The 23695-nt window shown below is 40.8% G+C and overlaps 2 protein-coding genes across 5 annotated transcripts; one reads left to right on the top strand and one right to left on the bottom strand.

The window, feature by feature from the left end:
* Positions 1-1671: 1671 nt before the first annotated feature.
* rad54b (RAD54 homolog B) lies at positions 1672-17275 on the bottom strand. Of its 3 annotated transcripts, XM_067601566.1 has the most exons (16): positions 17150-17275; positions 15417-15596; positions 15138-15321; positions 8831-9058; positions 6617-6916; positions 6249-6411; positions 5291-5516; positions 4709-4795; positions 4508-4628; positions 4276-4415; positions 3883-4173; positions 3523-3686; positions 3162-3423; positions 2593-2659; positions 2299-2496; positions 1672-2213 (listed from the first exon to the last, which is right to left on the bottom strand). In XM_067601566.1, exons 2-16 carry the CDS (start codon positions 15561-15563, stop codon positions 1993-1995), a joined length of 2799 nt encoding a protein of 932 aa, XP_067457667.1. In that variant the 5' UTR covers positions 15564-15596; positions 17150-17275; the 3' UTR covers positions 1672-1992. The 3 variants fall into 3 exon arrangements, with proteins under 3 accessions (XP_067457667.1, XP_067457671.1, XP_067457670.1); XM_067601570.1 differs by lacking the exons at positions 1672-2213; positions 2299-2496; positions 2593-2659; ... (10 more) ...; positions 15417-15596; positions 17150-17275 and adding exons at positions 9340-10963; positions 11832-12209 and having other exon boundaries at positions 15138-15226; XM_067601569.1 differs by lacking the exons at positions 1672-2213; positions 2299-2496; positions 2593-2659; ... (11 more) ...; positions 15417-15596; positions 17150-17275 and adding exons at positions 9340-10963; positions 11832-12278.
* rnf41l (ring finger protein 41, like) lies at positions 15199-23544 on the top strand. 2 transcript variants are annotated; one of them, XM_067601571.1, is made up of 8 exons: positions 15199-15338; positions 17268-17404; positions 19863-20122; positions 20241-20447; positions 20614-20753; positions 21777-21939; positions 22034-22154; positions 22257-23544. In XM_067601571.1, exons 4-8 carry the CDS (start codon positions 20242-20244, stop codon positions 22659-22661), a joined length of 1035 nt encoding a protein of 344 aa, XP_067457672.1. In that variant the 5' UTR covers positions 15199-15338; positions 17268-17404; positions 19863-20122; position 20241; the 3' UTR covers positions 22662-23544. The 2 variants fall into 2 exon arrangements, with proteins under 2 accessions (XP_067457672.1, XP_067457673.1); XM_067601572.1 differs by lacking the exons at positions 15199-15338; positions 17268-17404 and adding an exon at positions 19664-19760.
* Positions 23545-23695: the final 151 nt, after the last annotated feature.

Here is a 23695-nt window from a genome sequence, read left to right as displayed (position 1 = left end):
AAAACTGCATGCAGCTTAAATGTCAATGATTCTTGGACTGACATTGAATGAAATGTAAGACTTGTGACCTCAGTGACGGTAAATACCAGAGGCTTGGCCAACCAGAGTCTTCATTCAGATCTTCCACAGAAGTCCTGGGATCACAGGGAATAAATATCCAATCAGTGATTCAGTCTCTCCATCAAAACAACTGTATCCCTTTCTCCCCCTTCAGCAGTGGAAAGTCATTCATTCAATCCATACGCCAGGTCTTTGAGCTGTCAGGCTGGAATGTGGGGCTTAAAAAGAGGGATTGGCAATGCAGCCAGTGAGCGGCTAGTAAGAGCTTTACACAGAAAGACAGACAAATTCCACTTCATGCAGCCACCAGCACATGGCCTCTGAGACTATTAGAGACGTGATTTGGATCAATATCCCACTTGGACAAGTGACACTCGTCTGCTGGACACGTGTCCAATAGCAATACCGAAGCGCTGTGACACAAAATGTGATTGCTCTGAAACAACAAACAGTATCTTTACATGGCCAAAGCCAGGCCAGGGCAGTAGCGGTAAGTTGCTTGGTGACAGTTGCTATGACAGCTCTGGTCTCCCTCTGAGGCTCAATATGGTGTCTTTCCTCGTCTTGACTCATGGACTTTGTATTGTGGTTAAGATACAGTCAGTTCTCACTCTCCCAGACTGATGAGCTTCTGGATTCTAGTGAGAAAAATATTAAATAAATCCATGAAATATGTAAGGTTCATATGAGGCTGAAGACTTGTGCCGGAGGACAGGCACCGACAGTTTAAATTCACGCTACGACCACAGTGAAACAGCAGGTGTCTGCATAATCGCTGCATCTGAAGTACCACACGCCAAACAGGCCGCAGAGCGAGATCTGTCATACATATAAAAGGAGAAGCTTGACATCCCAGAGACCCAGTTATTACACAACAAAGTTGCTTAACAATCACGCAGAGTGACGATCATCAAATAAATAATAATTACCCTTTTATGTAAAGACACACAATTTACTGGAGCTCAGTCTAGCTGACAGAACCGAACACAAATCATATTTGAATTCAGGGCACGCACGCACACCCACACACACTACCACAGAGAAACACACAGACACAACTACGTAACTCCCACGCAGCAGCTTTGTGTTGAAAAGCGTGAACAGACTAGTGTTATCCAAAACAACAGACTGAACAGATCAGAGTATGGCCCACATCGAAAATCCTGCAGATTCCCTAGACAGTAATGTGTAAGGTCACTACAACAGATACATAAACTGACACTGTAGCACCAAAAAAACAAAAAAACAAAACACCTGCCTATGCAAAAAACTCTCATTCTCCCAATGAAAAGATGTAGTTCAGGATGGTACACTCACTATGGAGCCACCTATGAACTAGATTCTTCAATAGGTGGTTGTATACACACATTCTCCCCATACCACCCAGGTTCAGTGTCACCTAAACATGCCTCAGAACAACATAAATCCTCTACATGACACAGTAAATATTACTCTAGATGGACACAGAAGTAACCGTCTTCCACGCTCTAATCTACACTATGTGGATTATAAAATATACCTGGCACGCAAACACTTCCAATCTGTCGCATACATACATGCGTCTTCTATGCTCTGTTTCCCCAGCAAGAATTCTTCAGTCAATAACAAATGTCCAACTGCTTAAAAGCCTGTTTATTACACAAATTCTTTCTAAGTTTCATTTATTTCATGAAATTTTACAGTAAATTTCTCCAAATAAATAAAGAAAATACAAAAATGCTCAAAAAAAGATACAGAATACAGAACTGTTGATGACTGTACTGTTGCAGGTTGAGGTTAAACATGCAGCCATTGTTGAGTGTTTAGTCGTATGTTGTAGCTAGGCTGCAGACAAAACCCAGAGAGGCTCAAGACAAACATTTAGCAGACACGCTTGTGTGTGTGAAGGTACTACTGTTTTGGAGACATTTGAGTCTGGTGCGTAATGTTTGTCTACTGAGCTGTGCTACTGATGGTGGTCTGGAAGGCAAAGGTGATGTGGTTTCGTGCATGGTCGAGGTAGGGGTCTGAGAAGGTGTTTGTGTCACCAGAAAAATGTCTCCACTGCATCAGCTCGGACATGCTGAGATGCTTCTGTGCCGCCCCACTGCGGTCACCTTGACGGCCGAGTTGGCACGGCCGATCGGAAACCTGGTCCTCCTCCTCTGCGACGGCTGAGAATGGAGGAAAAAGTGAGCACATGCATGTGGAGATCTGAGAGTCTCAGTCAAGTCATGTGGAGTATTTCTATGAACCTACCAGTGACTGATCCGTCCATGTTGCAGCTGCAGTTCAGCAGGTCATGAGTCAAGCAAGGTGTGTCCGTCAGGCTGAAAAGATCTCGCAGATCGTTGGTGGAGAAGCTGGTGTGATCCGCCCCTTTGCCCAGGTCGACAACCGTCCCAGAAAGCCCCTGTTTGGACACCTGACGCTGGAATATTCGCTCTTCAATGGTCCCTGAGAGGGAATAACACACAACGCATAAAACTTCAAATCAGTCTAGTTCATTGTATGCTGAATGTTCTGGCTCACTGTGTATTTGTGTATTCTGACCTGCAGTGAGGAGACGGTAGATGTGCACAGTCTTCCTCTGTCCATCTCTCCACACTCGAGCCATGGCCTAAACACAGAGAAGAAGGCAGTGTTGCAGGGGAGAGTGACAAGCATGTACACAGCACCATCTGGTGGACATGAATGTATATGAACGTGTTATACACTCACCGGCCACTTCATTAGGTACACCTGCGCAATCTCATGCAATTGAATGGTGTTCCTAATATTTTGTCCACTCCATTAACATATGTGAAGGGGGCAAAATATTAGGAACACTTTTCAATATAATGCACTCCAGTACACCACCACCTACTACAACCTCAATAATAAACATAAAGTAGAATTTTCACCTTTCTGACAATGTCAATAAAAACTGAAAATGTGTAAGCTTCATAAATGTATGGCAGAGCCGTTGTACTGGATTGCATTAGATTGCACAGGTGTACCTAATAAAGTGGCCATTGTGTGTAGTCAGAGTATGTGTGGGTGTGTGTGCAAGACCAAACTGTAAAACATTGTTCCAGACTTTAACCTTTGCGGGCATATCTGTTAGTGTGTGTATATTTTACCTGAATGTCATTGGCAGGGTTCCAGTCAATGTCATATAGTACCAAGTGGGAAGCGCCAATCAGATTAAGCCCCACCCCACCGGCTTTGGAGCTCAACAGAAACAGGAAGTTCTGAGAATAGGGGCTGTTAAAGCCGTCTACCAGCCGCTGTCTCTGGTTGGTCGGTGTGTGTCCGTCGAGTCGACAGAAGGTGTATCTCATGTGTACGCACAGGTCCTGGAGAAGGTCAAGTGTCTGAGTATAGTTGGACACTACGACCACCCTGCAGGCAACACATACATTGTCATATCTACAAATATACAGTACACACAGACCAAAGTGCACTCATGCAAGTGCAACGACTTGACAGTCTCACACTCACCTGTCTGAAGGGCTGAGGTGTCTGATGGCGGCCAGCAGGTCTGACAGAACCAGTAGTTTTCCAGAGTCAGCAGTGCTCAATCCACCTGAGGAGTAGGACTCTGGGAAGAGATCTGCCAGACCATCATATAAAGAGGTCTCCACTGATCCACAGTTGGTTCTCTCCTGAAAACAGAACAAGACTCGCAGTTAGGAAAATGATTCAGCCAAATCCCCAAACACACACAAATACAGACTCAATATTTAATCTACAGAACTGATTGCCAATATCAACACTCAGAGTTCAATAAATGACTGCAATGATTACAGCTTGAGAAATATTCCATGTCCCTTCCTCTACAGACCAACAAAACAGCGTAACCTTGACAGTGGAGTGAAGCAGACCGGGGTGGTTGCAGAGCTTCTTCAGTGCAGTGATGCAGGCCAGGTGTGTGTGAGTTTGCGTGGAGCTCTGCAGACAAGCTCTGAAGACTCGATGACAGAGGAGATGCTTGTACAGCTCTTGCTGCAGCGGGGACGGTTCGCAGAACAATGTCCAGTCGAGACGTGGCGGCAGGTAGCGGTTGATTATCTCCTGTGTCCTCCTCAGGATGAACATGCCAGTCAGACGAGAGAGCTCAGCTGCTCGCTCCTCTCCCAAATCTCTCTCCTCCTATTGGCAGAGACAGATATGGTGCGTGGTTTAATGCCAAATTAGGTTATGTATATACAGTATATATGAGGTGACCAGAGAAAGCAAAAGAGACAGCATTACCTCTGAGCAGGAAGGCTGTCTGGAGCGAAGAATAGGCTCTTCATACACTTTCCTATAAGCAGTTGACGAGCCAAGAATCCCCGGATTAACAAACTCTATGATAGCGTAGAACTCCTGCAGGTCATTCTGCACTGGGGTGCCTTTGAAGTAAGAGATTGTGGCTGTCAGTCAGAGACTCCTAAAAAGACTCAGTCAAAGTTTTGCATCTCTGTATCTCAGCATCAGTATGTACCTGTAAGTATGACCCTGCGATTGCAGCTGAGGCTGCTGAGAGCAGAGGATGTTTTGATGCTGCTGTTCTTCAATCTGTGACCCTCATCACAAATTACAAGACCAAACTCCACTTTCTGTACCTAAAAAACACAAGACGTCAATCAGCGGATGTATTTGTAACATTCCCACTCACAAAAGGCTAGACTCAAGGTGATCGTACCTGCTCCAGGCAGCGCAGCAGCATCTCGTAGCTGATCACAAGAACACTGTGCAGAGGAGATAAGACAAACTGCTCTATCCTGTGGTCCTACACACGTCAACAAAACAGCACATTAATAAGTGAATACACAGCAAATTAATGTAAATGAGTGATTCTGATTTTTATCCCATTAGGTAAATTATCTTTTCACTTAGTAACAACACTAACTTTACTTATATACTGTAGAACTTTTTAGAAACAAATTACGAAGTACAAAAAGACATTGAGTGAAATAAGATATGAACAAAATATCACATGAAATTAAGAGTGAGAGTGCAGCAAAAGTACAAACTGAATATAAAACAATTTAGGGAAAAGACATGTTTAAAATAATGTGTTTTTTGTGACATTTATCTGAAGATAAATAGCTAGCTTGTTCCAGCTAGCGAGCTTAGAGTTCAATGTACGCTGTAGTGTGAGTATCAGGGACAGTGCAGCATCACGATGGTTTTCACCTGCACAACCTTTGATCTAATGGCAATCTCTCTACTCCTTATGCCACCTTGTAAATGCAAAAGAAAGACTTCCTCCTTTCCTCCTTACCTGATCCACAGTGAAAACATTGATCCTCTCACGGCCCAGCCACTTGTTAAACTCTGCACCCCAGTTCTGTACAAGGCTACCAGGAGTGACCACAAGGACACGTTTAGCGACGGGTTTCCCACCATATGGTCCCTGCTTAAGCAACGTCCAGGACAGAGCCACACTCTGGAGGGTCTTCCCCAGACCCATCTCATCAGCTAGGATAGCACCATAGCGACCCACAGCTCTGAAGCACACATACACAAACACACCGAACACATCAATAAGATCCATTATAAATCCTAAATAGGGCGTGATCACTGTGATATGTATGGAGCTAATTCTTGCCAAAACTTAACAAATATCCAAAACATGTTTTAAAAATGCTCTACGATTGACTAACAAACAGTGTGGTTTGCAAATACAAAACTTGCCTATCAAACAAATACACAACATATTTCTAATATATCATGCTTCAGAAACAAAGACAGTATGTCTTACGAGTATAATAAATATATCCTACAAAGACAAAAAAATATCACATAACTTTTGGCACAATCTTTCCGCTGTGATTGTGCCGAGGATTTCCTCACAAATGTCCTGAGTAGTTCACCACCCGTAACAGCAGGTGGCAGGAAGAGTCCATTTAAATGAGCCAGGAGGTTGAGAAGAAGAGCAGAAGAAGTCACATAATATTTTTTGCCTTCGTAGGATATATTTTTTTGTACTTGTAAGACATGCTATCTTTGTTTCTCAAGCATGATGTTTTAGACATATGGTATGTTTTCTATTTGCAAAACAACATACATTAGTTTGTTAATGATGTTTTGTATTTGCAAACCACACTGTTTGTTAGTCAATCTTAGGGTATTTGTAAAACATGTTTTGTGTGTTTGTTAAGTTTTGGCAGGAAATTAGCTCCTCAGATATACTGTCTTTTAACTTTTGACTACACATTTTACAGGAACAGCTCCATCACCTCATGCCCATGACACACTCATAGAGAAAAAGCAGGCCATCTCTCTGGTGGGGTCGCAGGTGAGTGGTCAGGTACGGATCAACCACAACATCTACAACAGGAAGCCCTGATTTGTTATTAGACCACTGATGGTTAGGAGAGGGACGAGGCATCACCAGTGCACCTGAAAACAAAGATTCAAACCAAAATATGACAATAAGCAAAAAGTGGTGACACGTATTTGATTGCTGTAAACTATTTTATCTGATTTCCAGACGGGATGGTCTTTTGCACAAAGAAACTGTCATGCAAAATTGTGGATAAGGATTCCACGATTGTCCAGAGTAACAACCTTTCCAATAAATAAAGTTCTGATTCAGTCTACATACCTGGTGCTAGCGGGTCATGACGAGGTCTGCAGGTCTGTTCCTCCTCCGATGTGGATCCTGGATGTTCTGCTCTCCCTGTCAGTGTTGGGGGGCAGAAAGGTTTGGACACAAAGCGACGAGGAGGAGGTGGAGCTGTCTTTGTATGCGGCTCCTCTTTTTCTACTTGGACCTCTTGGAAACAACGTCCCTTGGCGAAGTCCCCGGCAGAAATGACGCCCATCACCTCCACCTCCTTCCCTCCGATCATCAAAGTCTCTCCCTCGGACAGAGAAGCCAGCTCTGACACTTTGTAGCCACTACCTACATGTAAACATGCAAAAACATGATACTCACTAAGTTTATGACAGTGTACTGGGAGAAATGATCTCGTATTGTGGTAATAATTGAAATGTTCCTCATGCATGAGTCGTAAGAGCAAACTCATAAAAACAGAGCGCCATTAAGTTATCAAAAGTGACACAAAGGGGTCCAAACATTTTTCCACTCTTATGGTGGTGCTATCATTAGGCAGAGGCAGTATTTCTATGAATATGACAAAAACACACATGAAAAACATGGAAATGTCAAATTTAAATTAATTAACATTATAAAATAATAATAGAAAACACATACTGTGAATAGCATACCAAAATAAAACTATGATAAATTCATTGAGTACAAGCCAGATTTGAAAGAATTTGATCCATCAGCTACTTTTGAAGGATTTTTAAGTTCCCCTCCACCCAAAAATATGTTTTTCTTCTTCTTCCTACAGTTGTATGTTTGAGCTTCACTGTGCAGAGTTTGACACTAGAAGGCTGTTTTCACTTTCATCTGCTGAAGAGGGAAAGTTTCTCTGTCAAAATGTGGGCCTACGAGCATGATTTGTGACGTCACAACTAGTTTGGAACCAATTCTGGTCCAATATTCAACTTACAAAAGTGTGATGTGGAAACTTGAAGCATCCAGTGCACAAACACTGAGAATGGATTTAACAATGAACACCTTGTGTCCAACAGTTTAACTGATCAAATTAAATAAATTTGCATATTTATGGTAATTCTACCTTTTTTGTGGAAAAACCACATATGACACATGTAATTGTTCCTAACTAGGGATGGGATTTTTAAGTCATTTCAATATTTGAGTACTCACAAAAAAAAAATCTAATATAAGAATAGGGTCCAAAATGAACACCCTAACATTAGCTTGCACTGCACATTCATTTCATTTATTTTGTCCAAATATTTCCAAACATCACTCTTATGCCTGGTCGCCATTCTGCCTGTAACATTAGATTGAGTGATGTCCAACTGAAAATGTTCTTTTTACTTAAAAAAACGTTATTTGCGGCTGCGCAGATCTATCATTTTTGCTATATAGATCTGTACAGATATTCATAGAGAGCAGTTACATCACTGTGTCTCGTCCAAAAAATGTAAACTTTTAATATAGAACAGGGTCAATTTATATTTATTACATATGTTTTTTACAGGGGGAAGAAAATGCGATTACTTTATATGTTGAACGAATACTGACGTCTAAATCGAGTACTTGAGTACTCAGGCCCATCCCTATTCCAAACATAGTATTTTTATGTCTTAATACATGTCTGGGGGGGATCTTTTAGTATTTCTCTAAAATGTTAAATATTTATCACTAAATATTCAAAAAATCTATGTTAACATTCAGAAAAAAACAAAGGTACAATTTATCACGAGTTCAATATTCCAAAACTCAACTACGCTTTGGTTCGATCAGATTTGATTGACAGTGGCTGCCAACATGTATTGACAAATCACTAACTGTCATCAGATTCGGATTGAAATGTTGCTAAATCCTGAATAGTGAGATTACCCTTTTCTATCTGAGCTCCCCCAACTTCAAGAGACAGAAATGTCTCATGTGAAATAATAAAAGCTGTGTTCATGTAGGACACTAATGCTCGTGGTAAGAAGCTGATTGACAAAATATGTTTTCAGGGCCTTAAAAAGCAACTGAACATCAACTAAAACTCTTGTTTGAAGTTCTTCTGACGTTGCTCACCTTGGTTACTACACCCCAACATCACTGCTGGTTGCGGTTAGAGGTGCAACAGAGAGCTCAGAGGAGACACAGACTTGATTATCACAATTTAAAAAGTTATTTATGTTAAAGCTTAACTGTCACAAGCAATGTAGGCTGCAGCCACACTGCTCCTTCACTAATCAAACTGAAATCAACACTCTGCCTCACCCTTTCCAATGTCCTTGCCCTCCATGTCTTTCAGTGTGGCCGTGCGTCCTCTTGTCACCAGGACTGCATCGCCCTCCCAGCGCTTGTGTTTCTTCTTACTGGCCTTACACCACATCACGCTGAAGTAACGCACTCCGTCCTGACTGCAACCAGAGTCTGAGGCTGACCCTGCAGGTGGTTGAGGGGTATGAGGAGATCTGGGACTCAATTGAGGAGAACTCATCAATCCTGTAGAAGGGAGAGATTTAATTCAGTGGCTGAAAAACGCAGTGAAAAACCAACATCTTGGACACACTACTCCTCAGCAGAGGTCGCTGTTGCACCAAATCTGCACGTCATACTACACCTTCATATTCACACATTTGAAACCCGGAGCGTTCATCGTGCATTGTTAGAATGAACTGCAAGAAACCTTATTTTAAATGTCTGTAACAATGATAAAATACATGAAATTAAGAAAAAAAGATCTTTGTCTTCTGGTATGTAATAAACACAAAAACAATAGAATATCAATCTTACTGTTTTAATAGAAATAAGTGAACATATGAACAAACTGTAGAAGAAATGGACAACAATCATATACCAACATTACAATACAATCAATGATGTAGTCACGTACATTAAATAACAATAACATCACAAAACCATTTCCTCCCTTCTTTCAATCGCTGGACTGGCCGTCAATACAGCAACCAGAGAGAATTTTTGACTTGAATGTTTTTGACTCTTCTTCAGTTGAATTCTGCGACTCGCTTAACAGGATTTGCCATCATTAGCATCACGCATTAAGGCCTTCGACAGTTCAACTTGTGCTGTAATCTGAGGTATCTCTGATCATTTCTCAGTTCTAAAAAAGAAGCGTAACTTTGTGCATCTTTTGTCTTTTCTGACCTACAGAATTTTGAAAAAGGGCACCTTGTTTGGCTTCCTAAAAGTGCTAAAAGGAAATGCCTCTTTAGTTTATCACATCTGATTTCTACAGATGTCAGATTAAGTGGAATTTTTCTTTACAAAGAATCAACAGAGCATGAAATAATGATATGAACTGAGCTGACTGCTACACTCCTGACACTCCAGTATCTCCTAAATGCTGTTACTATACATTTTCTACCAATCTTGGATAATTAAGATCATCAACACTATGCTAACATTCCCGTAGTACATAATGGTGGCAGATCTAGGCAGAAGAAGCACCAGTGAGATGCACGTCATTCACTACAACAAATATTCCCTTACGAAAAGAATCTGGACTTTCACATTTGTTTTACCTATTTTGGCCTGTCAGTGTTAGCAATGTGAGTGTTTATGAGTTTTGTTGCCGTTTCTGTCGATAAGTGCGAGAATGATGACAGATTTTTAACACTGATGAGCATAAACAGAGACTGATGGCAGCTGGACTTTGCGATATGCAATCAGGCTATCAGCATCTGTATGAGGCACTATGTTGTCAAAAGAAATCCAAGCTCTGAAACATCTCTCAAAAACATGGAACTGATGAGTGTGAGTCGCCCTTCAGTCATATCTCCAAACTTTTCAGACCCTCCAGCGCTGGCCACAGATCTGCGTGTTCACGCTTGTTATAGAGGAATTGGCAGTCCGTGTCTGAGTCGGGCAGCCTTTAGTTTCTCCACTTTGATCTTGGCTCTCAGAAGTTCCTCCTCCAGTTCCTGCTTCCTCTTCAGCCCCTCCCTCTTCTCCTCCAAGTATATGGCAACTTTTCTGTGATTGGCTAGCACCAACTCGTGCTCCTCTTTGGCCAGGTGCAGAGGGCGATACCTGTCGGGCTGGTGGTGAGGGTAGATGTCGTTAGGGTAGAGGTCGTGGCGTAACGGCAGCGGCGAGGTGGAGAGAGGGATGTTAACAGAGGAAGGGGCGGGCGATAGGGATGCTTCGTAATTGTGGACACTGCCCAAGTCCTGCTCCCCCTCCTCCTCCTGGCCCGCCTCCAGCCCTGGCCCTACATGCGTGGAGAGGATGGGAAGATCTGGCGGCGGTTTGACATCATCTTCAGGGTCCAGCTGGACCACCTCATGTGGAATATTTGGGACAGCTGCTGAGTAGTCCTGGAGTCCAGCCAGAGATGAGCTGCTGCCAGGAGGTTCGATGGGAGAATTGTGCTTGCTGTATATTAATCTGAGGATGGAATGAAGGATAAAAATAAGTGAGGATAGAGAGCTTAAACAGCACTTATTGAGTGTCTACATCTTGTTTATTGAAGTGTGTGGAGACCTGTAGGTGATAATGCACACTAATAAAAGGATTAGTTTAGTAATTAGAGCAGATTGAAGGGAAATTAAATAATTTACCAAAATAAAAATAACAAACTTTTGCTGGTTACAACCTCACAGATGTCATATCACATTCCCTGTCTTACGTAATTATGGCATAAATACATGACAAAGATTATGTCAAATTTTTGGGTCTAATTTCTGTCTTAAAAAACAAACAAAAAAAGAATTTACACTAAATTATTCAATGGTTTGTCTTCTGCATACTCTCCCGAGCCAATGTCAGGATATTCTGCTTCAGTCTCATTTTCTTTACTTTCTGCAGCGTGTGGAGCTCGAGCCAAGTTCAAAACATTATTTTGGAGTCCGATCTGTGATAGGTATTTGTCAAAAAAACAACAACAAAAACACTAAGTGATTCACCTGAAACCTGACTTACAGACTAAACAATATCAAACAAAAAAAAACACAAACTACCAATAAGCAGCCAACAAACACTGGGAGAACATATAGTGTTTTCCTGTTGAGCCAGATCATCATGCGTAGTTAGTGTGTAGTCTGATTGGGTTTGGAAACTGAGAGCAGCCCCTCCCCTCACTCCTCCTCCTCCTCCTCCTCCTCTAAGGGTTGAACTGTACTGTGACTACATGCTGTTTTGGAGCTGAGGATACACAGTCTTGTCGTCTGTGCTTGTTAAATTCTCATCTGACTGTTTTCTCATCCCTTCAGTTCTGCAGTGAAATGTGTGTCTGTGCTCGTATGTCACACTTTACCTGCGTAGTGCCTGGTCCTTTTCGTGAATGGGCACATGGTGAAACAGGTGAGGGATCATCTCCATAATTCTCCTGGTTGGCTCGGAGATGCTCGCTCTGTACTCTGGCTGGGCGTGTCTCCGCTGCATCACTTCCTGTTTGGCTGATTCCTTCAGCCTCTTGTAGAGGGTCCTGAGGCCCTGAGCGGTCCGGTGGGGTCTGTCCCCTCCTAATGCGTTGTACTGCTCAGCCACAGTGTCCCAGCACTTGTTCTTGTCCACGATGACGGCATGTTTGTTTGTGTGCTCCTCCAGGATGCGGATGTGAGGACGGACCAGCTTCAACAGGTCCAGCTTCTCAGAGAGGGTGAAGTTGGAGGAGCGAGCTTTACCCACCATACTGGACAGAAACACAGAGCTGGACGCCATCTTATAGCATAGCGGACCCTCACAGACCAAGTCGGGCCTAAAGCTGTCACCCTTCAGTAGCCACAATCAGGACTGTGGCTCCTCACTCTTCACATCTGTCTGTTTGTGTCCCTGCTGCTGGCTTCTCTTGGTCCACGGTGATAAAGCTAACACTGGTCTAACTCCCATACATCTCTCATTTCTTCCTCTCTTCTTCCTCCCTAAATCAAACATAAGCTATGTCTAACATGTGCATGGATTCACACTACTCCTTGGTTCCCTCTCAGCTACGTTGCACAACAAAAACAGGCTGTGCTGCACACAATAAGAATCAGGCTTAACTAGGCCAGCCTCGTTTAGGCCCCCGCCTACCGCGGAGGGCTTTGGATGAATTCCTCCCAGCTTAGGCTGACGTAGCTAAGCTGCTTAAACCCAGCCCGACCTACTTACAGCTCGGTCTCTCTAAACCCCAAACCAAGCACAGCACAGAGCAGAGCAGAGCACAGCCACCCTGCCTCTACAATACAACACAAGGACGGCTGCAGGAGGGGTGTGCATGCACAAATGAAGAGGGGGGGCAGTATTCAAACAGTGTCTTACAGGTTATTAGGGGTCAGAGTTTCCTAAAGTGAGTGACGCTTGGAAATAGCACTGGCTTAACTAACTGAGTGGGGGGAGGGGCTTGCGAGCGCGCTGCGCATGCCCGTGAGAACAGCAGCCTGTAGTGAACGCACACACTAAAATCACAACTCTGCATCAGCAATGTTAATTCATATCATCCAAAAACAGGCGTTCAGGGTGCGGTTGGAGACCGTCCTGAACCAAACGCAGAGAGTGTTTGAGCAGCGTGTTTTCAGGGAGGAAAAGCAGAGGCACTAGTTGCTCCTGCAGGAGACGGAGCGATGGCTCACTGATCCCGAGCACAGTCCTGATCTGCACGGCGCTGCCGCTGCACAACCCCGCTCATTTGCATAATGCTGGACCTGCTGTCACTCAGCCTCAGTCCGCCTGGTTTAACATCCATCTTCAGTGTGTGTGTGTGTGTGTGTTGTTATTATTAGACATAGAGACGAGACACTGAAATGAAAGAGCGCTGCCGCTTCGTTTGACTTGCCGGCGACACACACACACACACGGTTATTCATGTCAAAAATGGTAATAAACATACGATTTGATGGAAATACTTGTGTTTAAATACTTGCACGCTGTTTCATCATGATCGTGCATTTTCATTGCGTGAAAACAACATCGACCATGTGTTGTTGTGGCGGTGTGCGTATTTTTTTTTTTATCAATGAATCGCAATATGCGGGTAAAATATGAAGTGAAGTGAGCAGGGCAGGAGCTTTATATGTTTACACGGAGCAGACTCCCTGCTGCCTCTAAAAATGGCAACTAGATCAACAGCCGGGAGGACAAGATTAAGCATCTTCTATTCTGGCTGAGAAAACATCCTTTTCAATCAAACATTATACCTGTGCAGGGAGGAGTAACAGATAAATGAGTTGTAATAATTGGAGGCTGAACAGGTGAATTTTTCTAAATTCATCTGATATTGTTCATCATTGATCAGCTAATGTACAAGTACGGTATTTATTATGAAGCCATGTTTTTGAATGCTCTGTTTTCCTAATAATGTGTGCAGTGACTTGCAGGTTTCCAGTAAGACTTGTGTGCTTCTCACTGTTTTTACTTCTGCATGGGAGGTTTAATGTTATTTAATACATGCAACTTAAAAGATGTCTTACAGTACTGTAGTGAAACAACCTGATGTTTCTGTTACATATGTGCATCATGTACTTTACTACCTTAGAAATATTCACCTTGCCCTAATGCACAGTGTACTATACAATAGCATATTAGCAATAGTAATCTATTTATTGTATATAATTTAGCCTTTAATTGTATTTGTTTTACCTTCCTCATTGTTTTTGTGTTTTGATTTATGTCAAGTGGCTGCTGTAACACTTTAATTTCCCTTTGGGGTTAATGAAGTACTCTATCTATCTATCTATCTATCTATCTATCTATCTATCCATCTAAGTCAGTGTTTTTTAAGTAAGTACTATATGGAGTTTATCAGCATTAACACAACAGAGAAAACATGTATTTAAAGTATCCTGTTACATATTCCTACTTTATGACGTTTTCTCCAACAATGAAGAAGAAGGATGAAATACATAAATGTAAGTTACTAAAAACCTCACTGAGAAGAGATAAAGTGTCTGTCAAACACTTTCAATCATCCTGTATTTTTAGTTATTTTCTAAGCAAATTTAAGTGTAAATTAATTGTGAATACTCAAATTGTAAATAGTGAAATTAGAAAATAAGAAATACACATACATGAACTGAAAAATGTTAGTGACTAAATTATCTAGACCTAATTTTAGAGCTGCAATGATTAGTTGATTAATCAGTTAGTTGCCAACTATTAAATTAATCGCCAACTATTTTGAGTCATTTTTTTAAGAAAAAAAAGTCCAAATTCTCTGATTCCAGCCTCTTAAATGTGATTTTTTTCTGCTGTATATCTCTTACAGCAGATGCTTTCACTGTCTAGGCTTAATTGGTTGATCTTCCTTGTCCACCTGCATTTAATTGAGCTAATTAAGAGAACCTTTAACTCCAAGAGCATGTAGGTATTTGGGCCGTCAGCAGTTATCACGGGAGGCAAATAACAGCTTTTTACTAAGAATAGATGAACTGTTACTCTGTGGAATGAAAACCGGACAAACATAAGGCATCTTTACACTGCCGACACCTGTGGGATCTGCAAGACTCTTTTCTATCTGTGAACTTTCCAGTTTCTGGATGCCCAATGTGGGCTACATATAAACATCCCTCACACAGAGTTCCTTATAACATCATGCTTATTACCACAATGAGTATTGCTCCAACCACAGCTTTTAATGTCTTACCTGCTGGTCTGGTGTCTTCTGTGGCAGTGTTAGGATATTCTGTCTCATCCTCATTTTCTTTACTGTCTGTTGCATTGAGGACTCGAGACAGAGCTCTGGACAAGGCTGGTGCAGCATGGGCAGCTTTGGGTTGGACATCACACCCTGTTTTACTGGGAGCTGGTGCTGCTAGACTTCTCTGAACCTGAAGTACAAGAAGTGGTGAGAGGAGAATTTATAATCTGAGAAAGTTTGAACATCAGTGGATGACAAGGAGGGATGATGGGGACCTGTGTTTACCTTATCCAGTGCATTGCCTAAACCAGGTTTAGGGGTAAGGGGTGTGGATGCAGCCACAAGATGTGAAGTAGACGCTCCAGGCGGCACAAACCGAGGCTTTTTCACAGCATTACCCAAGAGCTGACTGGGAGCTCCTGAGCGTCGCATTCTGTTACTGGCTTTACCACAATAATGTATCTCCTAAAGACAGAAAGCAACAAATATTACAATCAACATCAACTCAGCAACTGTTGATACTAGTAGGTAATTAGGACCCAATTATCATCATGTCAGTAGTCCAGAAACACCCTGACAAAATGAAAAAGAAAACAATTTTGCCAGAATCTCCATTCACTAATCAATCAGTACTGAGGAGACTGGTGGGTTTCACCAAAATGTTCATCCCCTAGTAATTTAATGTTTCTTACATTAGTGATTTTTTAGTTTTCCCCTGAGAGACCACAGAGCTTACAGTCCTTACAATGCTCAGATTTAGTGTGTAACAGTTGAGAAGTTTAAATATTCCATCAGGAATTAATTCATTATTATTTGATAAAAAATTACTATTTTAACCCCTTATCAAATACACATATCAAACATGTTATAAATTCTCAAATACAACTTGTTAGCTGCTCTTTCATATCTTCATACAAGGTATTTGAGGACAGAACTCTTCACTGTGAATTATATCTTGTGATCAATGTTTCATGTTATTATCAACATCTACAGTATACAGTACAATTTGGGGTTAAGGGAAACATAAATAATGATATTCAGCAGGTGATACTAATGAACTTATGAAAAGGTGTTAGACATCGTAGCAAAAGCCTTAATGCTGTTTAAACCCACTTTCAGATTTGTGAAACCTTTATTTTGCTTAAGAAAACAGAAAAAAGGGTGATTTCACTGATATTTCTCACTCCAGACCACATTACACCAGATCAAAAACCACTATACTTAAGACTTGTCAAATCTGGACTAGATTAACAAGGAGCCTCCAGAGACTCATTAAAACACACTTGCACACTTTGTGAAAGAAGAAAAAAGGGCGATTTCACTGCTCAAAATCAGTGAAACCAATACTAAGCTCACTGTATATTTAGCCTCTAATGTGGTCTGCATGGGGAAAAAAGCAGTGAAATCGCCCTTTTTTCTGTTTTCACAAATAGAATAAAGGTTTCACAAATCTGAAACTGTGTTTTACTGAGTGTCTGGAGTCTCCTTGTTAATCTAGTCCAGATTTGACAGGTGTAAATATGGTGGTTTTTGATGTGGACCTGGTCTAATGTGATGTGGATGGGGGAAAGCAGTGAAATCGCCCTTTCTTCTGTTTTCATAACCATAATAGAGGTTTCACGAATCTGAAAGTGGGTTCAGTCGCGTAATATCATCATTTATGTTTCTCTTAACCCCCAAATAGGAAGTTAACTTCAGCGTCGTAGCGGACACAACATGTTCAATCCTTAAAAATGATTTATTGTGACAACAATGATAATAGCAGCTCTGACGATGATTAATGAAAAACCAAAACAATCAATTAATTCCCAGAACTCTGATCCAGTGGCCAATCGTCTAAATTAAATACCCTTTTGAACATATTTGAGAGTATTTGCCATGGAGGAAAGATGGGACGTTAGTTTACCATGAAGCACAAAGTTAGCTTAACTCGCTAGCAACAAACTTCGCTAACCAGTATTGTCACGATCTAAAGTCGGCTGTAATGTTTGATAACTGTGACAACATGTCATACATACCCAAAGGAACTACAGGCGTGATGGAAATATCAAAAAAATCACAAAATGTCACTCAACAAACGAACAGACTCGTCTTGTCTTACTTTCTTTTAACTCTATTTTCTGTTTCTCCCGCTAGATGATCTCTGCAACATGATTGGCTGCAATCCCGGTAGTGGGCGGGGTCAACCTGACTGAGTTGCGTTTGGTTTATAGCGTCAGTGCAGATTACAGGTTCCGCCCTTCATGGATTTCTACAGGCCGTCGATCACTGAGGTATAAATCGAGCTCACCTAAACTCTCTCCTGGGTTTGTGTGTACATGTATGGAGGGATCCGCAGTTATTTTGGCTTCTGATATGATTGTTTGCTGATACTTTTAATACTACATTTATACTTTATTATATGGTACTAAACTCTCCTATAGTTTGTTTTATCCCCAAACCCACCGCTTTACAGTTGATTGTGTTCTGGTGTTTTGGTACTGTAAACTGACTGAATGCCAATTGATTAGAACGAATCACATTGAACAGTCTTGGTAGAAAATACTGTACTTTAGTACAGTTCTCAAGCACTTGTGATTATTTATTTTTATTATTATTCCTAGTATTTCGAGTTTTGTTTTTACAATGCTACATTTATTTTTGACAGCTATTGTTACTAATTTTGCAGATTAACATGTTTTAAAACCTATTACAACCATATAAGGTAAGACTTTATTGATATCCAGAGGGGAAATTCTCATGTCACAGTAGTGCAGGAAACAAGGAAACAGATAAAAACTAGGAGTAATGAATGCAAACAAAATAATAAGTCAAGTAAATAGAACTCAATCTCTATACATTATGAACATTACAATACTACATACATAAAACATTACATTACTATATACATGACCTGACTTGTGGATGTAAAACTAAGGACTTGCAAAATATGTACAATAGTTCTGGTAAGTGTAGCTATAGTTATATGTGTATATGGGTGAAGATGCTTTTTTTTAAAATAAAATTGTTTAAATGAACTCCATCATGAATTGCAACATTAAAATGTTGCTTCCGCTCTGATGTATCAGTAAACATATTCAGATAATATGGCAACAGTTTACTTTAAGTCTCCTTATGTAGCATTTATAAGCAGTATACAGACATTCAATAAATGGTTTAAAACACACTATAACATAGTTATTAGCAGAGTTAGGTGTTTATTAATGTGTTTGTCAACAACTATAACTCTTCTTGTGGACATCCATTCTGGTGTGTAAACAGATAATGAATCACAATATAGTGAAACACAATTTTAATAATATAAAACATGTCTTCATAGAAGTTATAATTGCTGACAAATACTATACATTAATATGTAAAATGTGTAATGAACCATTTATTAAATGTTTATATACTGCTTATGAATGCTACATACGAGGCATTAAAGTGTTATGTGGTGTATTTTCATTAAAAGTCATTGGTGTGCTTAAAGACAATATTAAGCTATGCAGATTGATTTTATAAGTTTATAAGCAATAAGGGCTAGTGTAATACAATTTGTATTGGTGTAGTTATAATCTCATGAACCATATTTAATCACACTGTATGTATAGAGGCATGGTAGAAGAATCATAATCACAATCATTGCTTGGGTCTGCTAAAGTCCTCACCTTTTAAAAAATACTCTCTGGAGGAGATCAAGAAATAAGGGTGTAAAATGACTAGAATAACTTATAAAAAATAAAAGGCCAGAAGACAACTTGGCAATAATGGTGTAAAATGATTCCCAATACTTATATAAAAATTGGATATAATCAGGTAGAATTGAATATGCCAGTACATATCCTCAAACACCTCAAAACCTGTTTTGAAGAGTTTTGACCAACAACGAGTGACGGAGATAAAAGTAACATAATAATTGGTCAAAAATTAGGGAGGGTGGATGATAAGGTGTGAACTAAGCCGACCCAAGGGCATAAAAACAATGCCTCAAAGAAAAGACCTTTGGAGCGATTTGGTTCGTTGAAAAAGTGCTGATTGCTCCCCTTTTTTGCGGGCATTAAAGAACTCTTTGCTGCTTGGACCTCTGACTCCCTTTTTATTTTCAAAAGAGAGTTTTTTGCTCTGGTACCTTTTTCTGCAACAATTTGATACAACAGTTACTGATAATATATAATAATCTAACAGCTTCCCCTATATAATAATGTATATACTGTAATACAGTATAATGTTACTTTTATACTTGAAGTACATTTTGCTGATCAGACTTTTGCTGATTTTGAATACATAACTTTTACTTGCAATAGAGGGTTTTCTATACTGTGGTATTCCTAGTTTTACTAAAGTAAGGATCTGAATACCTCATCTATCACTGAGTTTGACCTAACAGAAGTTAACAGAATATTATAAAGAGACTGGGATGATTCCAGGCGTTTGGGTTGCTCTTTGATTTTCATGGTCATCTGATGTTGTGCAGTCTGTAATCCAATCAGGCAGGGAGAGAGTGTAATCCATGTTAATCCCACATCCAGAGAGAGAAAGAGAGAGAGAGAGAGAGAGAGAGAGGAATGGGTGGGTCATTAAGCGAGACAGAAACAGTTGAAGGACAGCAGTAATCTCTGACGGCTACATCACAACCCAGCTTTACTGGTGAGAGCAAAATACTGAGGAATCTGTCTGTATTTGAGTGTCAGTTCTTCCTTTCCTGTAATACTGTCTGTCTCTCTGATCTGATCTGATGTCGTCTGACAGCTGCCTGCCTATGTCCTGAACCCTCGTTGTCAGGGATACCTCTCCATGGAGACGCACTCCCAAAGGTAGGGGAGGGCTTTAAGAGAGAGGAGACCCTCACCTTGATGGAGCAACAAAGAAAGAGTGAGAAAGAAGAAGGAAAGAGCATAGCAGAGTGATAAGAGGGGAGGTCACCTGTGTGCATGTGGAGAACAAGCGGAAATCAGCAGAAGAAGAAAGGAGAGAAGAAGAGTTGGATGAAGTGAAAGTGAACTTGTCAGGTAGGAACTGTCAACTGGCGAGTTAAATAATACAAATGAGCGTGCTCTGTAGCAAATTTGCACTTTGACTTTTTGTTTTTTCCCACTTCTCATGTATATTATTGATGTTTTTTTGCAGGATGGGGTATGATCTGGAGAGGTTTGTGGGCTATGTTAATGAGGGTCTCCTGTGCTGTGTATGTCGAGATGTATTGGAGCGCCCCCTGCAGGCACCCTGTGAACACGCCTACTGCAGCGCCTGCATCAGCAGCTGGCTGGTCCATCACCACTCCTGTCCTGAGGACAGACTGCCACTGGACGTGGGCAGTCTCAAACCACTATACAGGTCTGTCTACATCTGTGTGTCTCCTTGTTTCTGATGATCTTTTCATTGCATCAGTTCAGTTTTTTTCAGCAGTTAATTTATACTAAATTTATACTAATAGAAATTAATAAAATCCTTCACACACACCTTTATTTCTGTCTAATATTATTTCTGTTTGTGATGACAGGTACATGCGTAATGACCTGAACCGTCTGCAGATCCGTTGTGTGAATGCAGGGCAGGGATGTGAGGTGGTCTGCTCACTAGAGAGCCTGCACACGCATGAGGATGAGTGCGAGTTTGCCTTCATATCCTGCTCTAACACAGGTACATGAAACCTCACATTTATTGATGTTTTATTTGTTCTGATTAAGTTTTTTTGGTATTAATTGTGACCATAAATGGTTATCCATGTGGATGTGTGTGATACCAAGGTAATGAGACACCTCTGTGCCTGAGAGCAGCAGGTGGCTATTTTGTTGTCATGGCTACCTCACAAACTAGTGCACCTATGGGACTTGTTCTGGAGCTCCCACAGACCTCACACAGGGTGCATTCAGGGTCGACTTTCCATCATTCTTTAATGAGCATCTCAAAAGTGTGTATGTATGTACAAGCATGTGCTCTTGTTCTCACAGTGTGATTGTGACCTGTCATTGGCAGGTGGAGAGTACATATGTTACCGCTGTGGTAGGTATAGTGACAGAGTGTGTGCATGCAGCTTGGCTTTTTTGCAGTGTTGAATCCTGCTTAAAGTTTTGATGATATTTCTTGCTGTCTGTGACTGCTGTGCTGCAAAGAGTGTCTTAAAATTGTCAAAGATGAGGTATAATGTTATATAATTGTCTATATGTTAAGGGTTGGAAAAATATTGCCTTTATACTGCAACTGAGTACTCTTTACTGTACTTTTACTGTTCTGAGTACATTGTAAAATTAGTAATTCCACTTTCACTTGCACAAAAAAGAAAGTTGATTGATAATTTAGCCTTGAAAGAATAACATAGTAGCTGATGTGACAAAATCAGCAGCATATTATAGTGAATATACATTTGAAATTAAGTTAGACCTTTTTCTCTTTGTAATCTGTGAGAACTTTCATAAAAAGTGACCATGTCTAACCACGAATAAAGACATTTTTTAGTTTTACTTAAATCATTTCCAAAATAGTTGTTCTCTATGAGTAATATTGAATTCAAGTTATACTAAGTATTGTGTGTACACTGTTGTGTAATTACTTTTAAATCTGTCTGCAAATCAAATTTCCTTTTGTAAAAATCAACATGTGAAGTACATATTTAGCCAGTACATGTTTGTTACTTCATACATCACTGTGGCTCCGTCCTCTCAGGTTGTCCCGTGCAGGTAGAGAGGCGAGGTTTGGAGGCTCACCTGTCAGAATGTAACTTCCGCAGCAGAGAGTGTCCAAACGGCTGCGGCCACACTCTTCTCTCCATTGAACAATCACAACATAACTGTGTAGCAGAGCTGCGCACTGAAGTGGAGATGCTAAGGTATGTGCTGTATGTAATCCTGAATATAAAGTTAATTTCTACTGTTTGTTTTTTTTTAGACTATAGATTTGGTCTTATTAAATGTCTACTGTAGGGCAGAGATGCTGTGCAAGGTGGAGGAGGTGAGACGGGAGATGGAGTCTCGCTTGGATTCACAGAGGAGACACATGGTGCAGAAAGAGTCACAGCTGAAGAACGAGGTTGAGGAGCTCAAGGTAACCAGTTAAAAGCTCTAATGTTTTAAAAAGCAACAACGACCAGAAAAGGTTGTTTTACTCTCTTTACTTCAACATCAAGTATTTTTTTCCTCCACCCAGGGTCAGTTGTCCCGTGTGATGTGTGACATGCGCGCCCTGTTGGGAGCAGAGCGTCTGAGGAGACAGGAGCTGGCAGAAGCAGAGCTGGAGAAGAGGGAACTGCTGGAGCTCCTCAGAGACCTGCAGCCCACCAGGAGTCAGCATCCAGTCGAGCAGGCAGCCAGAGACCAGCATCAGGAAGACCAGCAGACACCAGGATGGGAGCTCCACACCGAGCCGACGAGACACCAACAGAGGGAGGCTTCCTTACATGCCTCCAGTATATCGCTTCATTCGTCTCAGGCTATAAATGCATCAGGTCCACCTCCGTCTCCTCAGCTGAGTGAGGGGACGCGCAAAGGTGGAACCCGGAGTCTAACCCTGGACTGTATCAAGAGGAAGAGCCGGGAGGTCACGGTCATATGAGTAAAATGGACTGGACGGGAAAATTAGCTGAACCAGAATAGATGAAATCTATATTTTTTTAATATTTGGCAAAGTATTTCTGCCATTTAGTCATCAGATTAGAGCAAAGGTGCAGCTACAGCTTCTGGCATCATGACTTTGTTATTAATATGCAAAAGAAAAAATTCAATACATGGAATTAGCCATATGTTGTTTGGAAGGCAGAACTTTTTGTGTAATTCTTCTACTTTACTAAGAAAGAGATCATTTGACTGTAGGCTTATTTGAAAGTGAATAGAAAGGTTTGTTGAGGTTTGTTAATGATGAGCTCCCCCTTAATCATTTAATGTCCCTTAGATTTTGTATCCAACAGGTATCCATTAAAAACTGTTCCTCTGATGCAGTAGTTTCTGCTTCGAAAATGTTTAAATGATTTCTGATTGTCTGCAAGAACTTGACCTATATTTTTTTTAAGTATTGAAGTCACATTGGGAATTCCATCATACAGTATTTGTGTCAGTGTAAGTTATGAAATGCAAGATATATGCCAATTGACATTAGAACTGGAAAAACCATATATATAATCTTTGTGTTTTGTTTCCATTTAGATTAAAATTACCGTATTTAACACCAACAATCCAAACTGTTACATCAGAGCAGTTACCTTGATTAACATGTGCATGACTGTGACATCCTGGATTCAATCTTTGTTGTGCACAATCCACCTCTCTATTTCACAATCCCTCCTAACTACTACTTTTACTCATTAAGTACAAAGAAAAAAAAAATCTAAAAAAGCATCTCTGAGAAAAAAAGGCCACCTTGGGCAGCTATCAATGTAGGGGGGAGCACAAGGCTCAAATCCTTTACAATCCATTTTTAAAATAAAAAACTCAAACATTTATTGGTGACTATGCATCTCGTCCTACATCCATGTTGAAACCTCTGCAGCCTAAATGCACATTATTTTAATGTTAAAGCTTTGTCAGTTGTTCACCATGACTTGTTTTGTCTTTTCACACCATTAATTCTTTTCATGCACCCAGAAAGAGTCA

Source organism: Thunnus thynnus, chromosome 10, assembly GCF_963924715.1.
Source record: "Thunnus thynnus chromosome 10, fThuThy2.1, whole genome shotgun sequence".
NCBI lineage: Eukaryota > Metazoa > Chordata > Actinopteri > Scombriformes > Scombridae > Thunnus > Thunnus thynnus.
This window is presented reverse-complemented; position numbering and strand designations above follow the sequence as displayed.